Genomic DNA, 10,575 nt, shown 5'->3' with positions numbered 1-10,575 from the left:
GCAGGATTGAAGACCGACAGGTCGCAGGTTCGAATCCGGGGAGAGGCGGATGAGCTCCCTCTATCAGCTCCAGCTCCAGCTCCTCATGCGGGGACATGAGAGAATCCTCCCACAAGGATGATAAAAACATCAAATCATCCGGGCGTCCCCTGGGCAACGTCCTTGCAGACGGCCAATTCTCTCACAACAGGAGCAACTCCTGACACGACAAAAAAAAAAGCCCAAAATATCAAGGCAGAAAATCCCCCAAATATCTGCTTTGAACAGGGGCCGCTTCCACTTTCTGAGAGTGCCCTTGGACAGCGAGAAGATACTGGTCGTCCATACTCCAAGAAATAAAGCCTGACTGCTCATTGGAGGGAAGGATAGTAGAGGCCAAGATGAAGTACTTTGGCCACATCATGAGAAGAAAGGAAAGCTCAGAGAAGACAATTATGCTGGGGAAAATGGAAGGAAAAAGGAAGAGGGGCCGACCAAGGGCAAGATGGATGGACTGCATCCTTTGACCTTGAAGGTGCTGGGGGTGGTGACAACCGACAGGGAGCTCTGGCGTGGACTGGTCCATGAAGTCACGAAGAGTCGGAAACGACTGAACAAATGAACAACAACAACAAAATACCTGCTTTGAACTGGAATATATGGCAGATTTTATTTATCGTGTCAGGAGCAAACCAAAACAGTTGTATTGCATTAACAAACAAACAAAACACAGAGTTTGCAGGCTTGGTATTCTATTAAAATGTCTTTGACCACTTGGACTGCCTCTGGTGTTGCTGTAAGAAGGCCCTCCATTGTGCATGTGGCAGGGCTCAGGTTGCATTGCAGTAGATGGTCAGTGGTTTGTTCTCCTCCACACTCACATGTCGTGGATTCCAGTTTGTAGCCCCATTTCTTAAGATTGGCTCAGCATCTCGTGGTGCCAGAGCGCAGTCTGTTCAGCACCTTCCAAGTCGCCCAGTTTTCTGTGTGCCCAGGGGGGAGTCTTTCATTTGGTATCAGCCATGGATTGAGGTGCTGGGTTTGAGCCTGCCACTTTTGGACTCTTGCTTGCTGAGGTGTTCCAGCGATTGTCTCTGTAGATCTTAGAAAACTATTTCTTAATTTAAGTCGTTGGCATGCTGGCTGATACCCAGTCAGGTGGTGCGCCAGAGATGTCACTGCTTTGGACTCAGATAACTGAGGGCTCTTCCACACAGACCTATATCCCAGAATATCAAGATAGAAAATTCCACAGTATTTGCGTTGAACTGGGGCCTCTTCCAAACAGCTGAACAAAATCCCACAGTATTTGCTTTGAACTGGGATATATTGCAGTGTGGACTCAGGGCCCTTCCACACAGCTCTATATCCCAGAAATTTAAGGCAGGAAATCCCACATTATCTGAGTGTGGACCCAGGTAACCCAATTCAAAGCAGATATTGTGGAATTTTCTGCCTTGATATTCTGGGATATAGGGCTGTGTAGAAGGGTTCTTCGATAACCCAGTTCAAAGCAGATATTGTGGGTTATTCTGACTTGATATTCTGTGTTATATGGTTGTGTGGAAGGAAGTTATCTGAGTCCACACTGTCATATATTCCAATTCAAAGCAGGTAATGTGGGATTTTCTGTCTTGATAATCTGGGTTATTCTGCTGTGTGGAAGGGCCGCTAAGGGATATATAGCAATGTAGACGGAGGCACCTTCCACATGAATAAAATCCCATATTATCTGCTGTGAATGGGAATATTTGGTAGTGTGGACTCACATAACCCAGTTCAAAGGAGAGAATGTGGGATATTATACAGCTGTGTGGAAGGGACCATCAAACATTTTTTATTCTTTTATATACTGCCATTCTCCTGATAATGGGACTAAAACAGCAAGAATATTTCCAATTACTCATTTCAACTCCAATGACAAGAACAGAAACATTTTAAAATTCATTTATATCCTGCTTTTAGCCCCCGGTAGCGCAATGGGTTAAACCCTTGTGCTGACCGAAAGGTTTGCAGTTCGAATCCAGGGAGCGGGGTAACTCCGGTCTGTCAGCTCTAGCTTCTCATGTGGGGACATGAGAGAAGCCTCCCACAGAATGATAACACATCCAGGCATCCCCTGTGCAACGTCCTTGCAGACAGCCAATTTTCTCACACCAGAAGCGACTTGAAGTTTCTCAAGTTGCTCCTGACACAAAGTAAAAATCCTGATAATGGGACCTGGCTAACAACATATTTAGAACAATACAAATTAAAATCTGGACAAAAGCTAAGATAAAAATATATAAAATTTATTCAATCATTTTTATTATTTAAACTAATAAAAGTATTAAAACTTGTGAGATTGTAGCTCTCCCTCCTCCCTCACCATTGCATTTGCTGTCTAGGACTGATAGTTGTAGGTCAGCAATTTAATTAAAAGCATTTATTATATGGTTGTGAGGCAGTTCTCATTTCCTGGTATATACAGGTGGCAAACGTATGTGACTACAAATGTAATTTTTGTACCACGTGCATAGCTTGTAAGTGGCATGGACCAGGAAGCAAAAGACTTAGGTTATATATTCCAAAGTGTATAATTTAGGAACAAGCCTCAGGATCATATTGGATTTTTAAAGTGTATTATTATTTATAATAATAATACTTTATTTGTAGACTGCCCTATCTCCCTGAGGGGACTCAGGGTGGTTCCCATCCAGACCTCTGGCAGGATAGGTTTGTAGCCATTGTGGTAATGAGATTTGCCAACAAACAGCCTGCAGACTGGCCCTCAAACAAAATCAATTTCTCTCCAAAACACAAGGCTGGTTTTAATTTTAATTCCTAACTATGGTTTGTCATCATAGAAACACTGAGGAATAGGCTCTTTTGCTTAACTGCATTTTGCAGTGCTGCTAAAATTAAAAAAAAATGTGGTTGATGTTAGCAATAGAAGTAATCTACTCTCAGATCATAAATCCGAATGGTTGCACTACTATAGTTCAAATGACACCCTAAATGGTGATGTACATAACATGAAACTAGAAAAGCTTATGATTTCCTTATAGCAGTGATGCAAGCAAGCCTAGAAGATAGTCAGTTTTGAAATGCAAAAACATTTAGTGTTATGTCAAGACACAACTGGGGAATGCCAAAGAGCTAGTACCACTCAGATACCTAGGATGCACCAGGGTAACTAACAGAAAATATTTCTGTTTTTGACAGCTTGGGACCTGTACTTTCAGTGATCCCTTTTCTACTATGGATGGACTCAACACTGACATTTAGACTGCATTTTTTCACATAATATCATGACTTAATTACACTTACAAGCATTCATCTAAAGATTACTAAGGAGTAGTATAGATATGTACTTGCAGACATGGTATGAGTTATATTAACACCAAATATTTTATCACACTCAATGCAAATCCACCATATTTATTTATTTATTTATTTTATTAATCAATTTTAAACTCCCCGAAGGCTCGGAGCAGTCTATAAAATCTATATAAATAAAAATGTAATGTCCGTTTGTGGGATTAACAGAACTCAAAAACCACTGGATGAATTGACACCAAATTTGGACACAAGACACCTAACAACTCAGTGTATGTCCTTCACCCCCCCCCCCCAAAAGATTTTGTCATTTGGGACTTGTAGTTGGTGGGATTTATAGTTCAATCAAAGCATTCTGAACCCCACCAATGATGGAATTGAACCAGACTTGGTACACAGTTTTCCCATGACCAACAGAAAATACTGGAAGGGTTTGGTGGGCAGTGTCCTTTGGTTTTGGAGTTGTAGTTCACCTACATCCAGAGATCACTGTGGACTCAAACAATGATGGATCTGGACCAAACTCTTCACGAATACTCAATATGCCCAAATGTGAATACTAGTGGAGTTTGGGGAAAATAGAATCTTGACATTTGGGAGTTATAGTTTATGGGATTTACAGTTCACCTACAATCACAGAGCATTCTGAACCCCACCAACGATAGAATTGGGACAAACTTCCCACACAGAACCCCATGACCACCAGAGTGGGCCACAGCTAGTTGATTAATAAATGTGAAGAAAGCTAGAAAATGTCACAGTAAAATGTATTTCTCCAACAACCATAATCATTTGCAACCACCAACTATGCAATAATAATAATAATAATAATAATAATAATAATAATAATAATAATAATAATAATTTACCACCCTATCTTCCTGAGGGAGCACAGGGCGGTTCCCATCCAGACCTCTGCAACGCATGGCAGGGGGTGGCTAGTTGGATAATAAAACTATAACTATAACAAAATCAATAAAAACATGAACATTAGTGTCTCCTATTAAAAAACATTGTTCAATCACATCGTCCAACCATTCCATTTTCCTATGTCTATTACACTATATTTGGAAATGCCTGCTCAAAGAGCCAAGTCTTGACTCTCTTTCGAAATGTTAAAAGGAAGGGGACCGATCTGATATCCTTAGGGAGGGCATTCCATAACCGAGGGGCCACCACTGAGAAGGCCCTGTCTCTCGTTCACGCCAGACGTACTTGTGACGAAGGCGGGACCGAGAGCAGTGCCTCCCCAGACAATCTTAAAGTCCTGGAGGGTTCATAAGATGCGTTCGGACAGGTAAGTTGGGCCAGAACCGTTAACTGTTTTGAACTGGATTCATTATAAGAGTCTACACTGCCCTATAATCCAGTTGAAAGAAGATAAGGCAGGTGTGGGAGGGGGATGGTAACTAGACCCCTATAGATCCTATAATAATTTTCTTCAGCCAGCACCTTAATCACTGACTTGGACATCACCTCAGCCTTGTTGACTTGTAAATGCCTTTTTACTTTTAATATTTTGAGTGTTTGCATTTTCTTGCCCTGATGAAGGGAGTTGGACTGGATGGCCTTAAGTATTTTCTGTTGCTCATGGGGGTTCAGTATGGGAAGTTTGCCCCGATTCTGTCATTCGTGGGTTCAATCAAAGAGCATTCTGAATTCGTGGGTTCAGAATGCTCTTTGATTGTAGGTGAACTGTGAATCCCAGTGACTACAACTCCCAAATGTCAAGGTCTATTTTCCCCATACTCCATCTGTGTTAATATTTGGGCGTATTGAGTGGTTGTGCCAAGTTTGGTCCAGATCCATCATTATTTGAGTGTACAGTGCTCTCTGGATGTAGGTGAACTACAACTCCCAAACTCAAGGTCAATGCCCACCAAGAACCCTTCCAGTATTTTCTATTGGTCAAGGGAGTCCTGTGTGCCAAGTTTGGTTCAGTTCATTCATTGAACTCCCAAATGACAAAAGCATAATTTTTTGAGTGATGGTCACTCCTTGTCTTGTGAGATGTTTTGTTGCCAAAATTTGGTGTGATTTCGTCCATTGGTTCTTTTGTTTTTAAGGTACTCATTATGCACAGAGCATTTATATATATATAGGTTCTTGCGGGTTTTTTCGGGCTATAGGGCCATGTTCTAGAGGCATTTCTCCTGACGTTTTGCCTGCATCTATGGCAAGCATCCTCAGAGGTAGTGCGGTCTGTTGGAAATAGGAAAATGGGTTTATATATCTGTGTAATGGCTGGGGTGGGGCAAAGAGCTCTTCTCTGCTAGAGCTAGGTGTGAATGTTTCAACTGACCACCTTCATTATCATTTGAAGGCCTGCCTGAGCCTGGGAAAATCTCTTGTTGAGAGGTGTTAAGATGTGCCTGGTTGTTTTCTCTCTGTTGTTTTGCTGTTGTAATTTTAGAGTTTTTAAATACTGGTAGCCAGATTTTGTTCATTTTCATGGTCTCTTCCTTTCTGTTGAAATTGTCCACATGCTTGTGGATTTCAATGGCTTCTCTGTGTAGTCTGACATGGTACTTGTTAGAGTGGTCCAGCATTTCTGTGTTCTCAAATAATATGCTGTGTCCAGGCTGGTTCATCAGGTGCTCTGCTATGGCTGACTTCTCTGGTTGAAGTAGTCTGCAGTGCCTTTCATGTTCCTTGATGCGTGTCTGGGCGATGCTGCGTTTGGTGGTCCCTATGTAGACTTGTCCACAGCTGCATGGTATATGGTAGACTCCTGCAGAGGTGAGAGGATCCCTCTTGTCCTTTGCTGAACATAGCATTTGTTGGATTTTCTTGGTGGGTTTGTAGATGGTTTGTATGTTATGTTTCCTCATCAGCTTCCCTATGCGGTCAGTGGTTCCCTTGTAATGTAATGTTTGTTTGTGGGATTAACAGAACTCAAAAACCATTGGACGAATTGACACCAAATTTGGACACAAGACACCTAACAACTCAGTGTATGTCCTTCACTCAAAAAAAAAAAAGATTTTGTCATTTGGGACTTGTAGTTGGTGGGATTTATAGTTCAATCAAAGAGCATTCTGAACCCCACCAATGATGGAATTGAACCAGACTTGGCACACAGTTTTCCCATGACCAACAGAAAATACTGGAAGGGTTTGGTGGGCAGTGTCCTTTGGTTTTGGAGTTGTAGTTCACCTACATCCAGAGATCACTGTGGACTCAAACAATGATGGATCTGGACCAAACTCTACACGAATACTCAATATGCCCAAATGTGAATACTGGTGGAGTTTGGGGAAAATAGAATCTTGACACTTGGGAGTTGTAGTTATTTATTATATTATAATCTGGATTCAGAAACTCGGATTATAGGGCAATGTAGATGGGACTTCAGCCAAACTACAGCTCCCACGGCTCCACAGCCTGGGACTGGACTGAACTCAGGCTGCTGCGCGAGCTCGGCCACGCCCATCGAGGGGGCGGGCTTAATCTCCTCCAAGAGTTTGAGGAGGGGGGGGGAAGCAAGCACGTGGTTCGTGCCGCGCGCGGCTCTCTAGCGGGCGGGCTTCGGATTGGCTGTTGCCGGGAAGCGGAAGTGGGCCTGGTGCCTTGGGAGGGCGGGGCTGAGCGAGAGGTTCTTCTCAGAGCCCGGCAGCACGCGCGAAGGGATGGAGCGACGGCGGTGAGTGAAGGAGTGAGTGGTGTGTGCGGCGCCCTTGGCCTCCCTCACAGCCTCTTCCCTCAGTCGGGGGCAGAAGAAGAAGAGGAGGAGGCCGCCATGGAGACCGTGCAGCTGCGCCACCCGCGCCGGTGAGAAGCTCTGGAGGGCTTGAGGGAGGGAGGGAGGAGGCAGCCTCGAAAGGGGGGAAAGGAGGGCGGGGTGGGGCCAGTGCTTGAGGCAAAGGGGAAGGTCGGCTGGGTGTCAAAGGCTTTCTTCTTTCCCCCACTGCCTCCCCGCCCTTCTCAGGCCTTCCTTTTTTCCTCCTCCTTGGGGAATGTATTTCATCCCGATGATGATGATGATGATGATGATGATGATTATTAGTTGTAGTATTTATATCCCGCTTTCTCTCTCTTCAGTGTGACTCAAAAGCAGCTAACAATATTAAAGAATAAAAGTGCACAGATTAAAACAAAAAGGATGTAAACAAATATTTATTTAAAACTAGCGTTGCTGTGTCCAATCTCCCCTTCCCCTTTCTCTCCTTCTCTTTTTTCTTTCCTTTTCTCCTTCTTTCTCTACCTCTCCTTCCTTCCCCTCTCTTTATCTTCCCCTTTTTTCTTTCTGTCTTTCCTTCTTCCTTCCTATTCTTGGACTGCAACTCCCAGCAGTCCTCCTGATCGATCGATCTACCTACCTATCTCTATGTAATAATAATAATAATAATAATAATACTTTATTTGTACCCCGCTACCATCTCCGAACCCGAACACAACAATACAACAATACATGAGGCCGAGCCCGAACACAACAATACAAGCAATTAAAATAAAAACATAAACAATAAACATATCACATTATCAATAAGACAACATACAATTAAAAACTGTGGGAAGGCCAAATGTAAAATTAAAATTGGAAATAGTGCTGAAACATGGGCGAAAAGGTGATAGTGGCGTTTGTGGAAAGACGTGTAATCTATCTATCTTATCTATCTGGAGGATTGCTGAGAGTTTATTTATTTATTTATTTATTTCAAAGTTTTCTATACCGAACTTCTCAATCTCATTGAGGGACTCAGCCCGGTTTCCAACCATAAAAACACATACACTCATTAAAATATCATATATCACAATTACAATAACAAGTTTAAAATAACACTATATATAAAACTACGGTGGTCAGTCGTCATATTAAAATCAGATCTACATCATCTTCCATCCAGAATCCTAGGGTGTTGTCTCATTCATCGAAAGCCTGACTGCACAGCCACGTCTTCACTCGTTTCCTAAGTGTCAGGATAGACGCGGCGGTTCTGACCTCCGGTGGGAGAGAGTTCCAGAGTTGCGGGGCCACCACCGAGAAGGCCCTGTCCCTCGTCCCCACCAGACGCGCTTGAAAGGCCGGTGGGACCGAGAGCAGGGCCTCTCCAGATGATCTTAATAATCTTGATGGTTCGTAGGGGAGAATACGTTCGGAGAGGTAAACAGGAGAGTTGCAGTCCAGGAATACGAAATTGGAAATATGCACTGTATTGTTGTTTAGTTTTTTTTTGGTTTTTAATTTTTTTTTTCCGCTGGCTTTTTTTTTGGGGGGGGGGGGATATGAGTTATGGTCACTCATTGGTCTGTTAAGGGTATAGTGTCCAAATTTTGTGTCAATTCGTCCAGTGGTTTTTCAGCTATGTTAATCCCACAAACTAAAATTACATTTTTATTTATATAGATAACATATATCCTATTATTATTATAATTATTATTATTATTTTTATTAATGAATGCCCTGATTTTTCTGTCTTCAAAATAGCTCAGGAGCAGCTAATAATATTAAAAAATAAAATGCACAAAATTAAAACCAGAAAGATGTAAACAAATGTTTATCTCAAAATATATACTCTGTTTAATATTATTTATATCCCACTTTTTCTGTCTTCAAAATGATTCAAAAGCAGCTAACACTGTTAAAAAATAAAAATGCACAAATTAAAACCAAAAGGATATAAACAAATATTTATTTTTTAAAAATATTAGTATTTATTATCTCCTTTTTCTGTCTTCAAAATAACGCAAAGCAGCTAACAACATTAAAAAATAAAAATGCACAAATTAAAAACAAAAAGATGTAAACAAATATTTATCTAAAAACATGTACCCTTCTTCTTCATATTCCCCTTTTTCTCTACAAAAGAGACTCAAAGCGGCTTCAGTAAAACAAATGCAATACAATTTAAAACCTAAAAATATACAAACTTTAAAATCTTTGCATTTGCTCCGCTTGCCCTTCTTTGTCAAGCATCTCAGGAGAAATTTTGTCATCCAAGAACATAAACTTCCCTTTACGGCACTCCATGAGTGGTTTAACTGCCATGGTTCAATGCTGTAGGAACATGGGGATTGTAGTTTTACAAGATCTTAAGCCTTTTCTATCAAAGAGGTTTTATGTCTCACCATACTATAGGTACCACAGGTCCATAGCAATGAGCCAAGGCAGTCAAAGTTTCAAACTGCATTAGTTTTGCAATGTGGATGCAGCCTTGGAGGTTATCAGATGGAGATGAGATTCCCAGTGGGTATAAATAGTGGAATACTTTCTATTTGATGGGGGAAGAAGATTTCTTTTTACGTCTTCCGTACATGTATACACTCTTTAAAAATAATACTTTTTTTTACCCACAGCTTCTCAAGTCATGGTACAACATAGTTAAAATACACAGATAAAAATATAAGCCCATTTAAAATGTGTAGGTTAAAGCACATTAAAATTATTCATATTAATAAAATGTCAGCTTTCTTCACGGTGGATTTGGATTGAGTGTGATCAAGTCTTCGGTGTTAATATAACTCATACCATGTCTGCATGTACATATTTGTACTATCATCCATGGTAGAAAAAGTTTCACTGAAAGTACAGGTCCCAAGTTGTCAAAACTGAAATATTTTCTGTTAGTTACCCTGGTGCAGCCTAGATATCTGAGTGGTACAGAGCTCTTTGACTGGTTGGTGCTCCCCAGTTGTGTTTGGACATAACACTGAGGGCCCTTCCACACAGCCATATATCCCAGAATATCCAGACAGAAATTCAGATAACCCAGTTCCAAGCAGATATTGTGGGATTTTCTGCCTTGATATTCTGGGATATAGATCTGCGTGGAAGGGCCCTAAAGCTTTTCTTATATTTCCTATTAATTCACCATTTAGGGTGTCATTTGAATTTAAACCATGGTTTATGTTAACTATAGTAGTGAAAACCAAATTTATATACTGAGAGTAGATTACTTCTACTGCTAACATCAACTGCATTTTTTGTGGATTTTAGCAGCACTGCAAAGATGTAGTTAAGCAAAAGTGTTTATTCCACAGTTTAGTGTTTTTGTAATGATAAACCATAGTTCAGTATTAAAATTAAAAACATCCTTGTGTTTCTTTGTGCTTTGCAGAGAAATGGATTTTGTGTGAGGGCTAGTCTTCAGTTATTTCACTGTTGCCACACTGCAGGCTGTCAGCAGATAATCCCAGACCAACAAGAAATGAGTGGTTGAGCAGTTCATTGAAGTCTCTGTTCAGTGACGATGCTATCAGAGACACACAGCTGCTTTTTTAGATGGCACATTTGCATGATGTGTGCAAGAGGCCGTTTCCTTTGTGGTATACAGATAC

At 41.2% G+C, this 10,575-nt stretch overlaps 1 protein-coding gene across 1 annotated transcript in view; it reads left to right on the top strand.

The window, feature by feature from the left end:
• Nucleotides 1-6,858: 6,858 nt before the first annotated feature.
• The window catches only part of STK4 (serine/threonine kinase 4), a 65,600-nt gene continuing 61,883 nt past the window's right edge, over nucleotides 6,859-10,575 (top strand). The window contains exon 1 of the mRNA XM_060772199.2: nucleotides 6,859-7,068. Coding sequence (XP_060628182.1) covers nucleotides 7,037-7,068 — 32 coding nt within the window. The 5' untranslated portion in view covers nucleotides 6,859-7,036. The remainder of the gene's footprint in view (nucleotides 7,069-10,575) is intronic.

This window comes from Anolis sagrei, chromosome 4, assembly GCF_037176765.1.
Source record: "Anolis sagrei isolate rAnoSag1 chromosome 4, rAnoSag1.mat, whole genome shotgun sequence".
Taxonomy (NCBI): domain Eukaryota; kingdom Metazoa; phylum Chordata; class Lepidosauria; order Squamata; family Dactyloidae; genus Anolis; species Anolis sagrei.
This window is presented reverse-complemented; position numbering and strand designations above follow the sequence as displayed.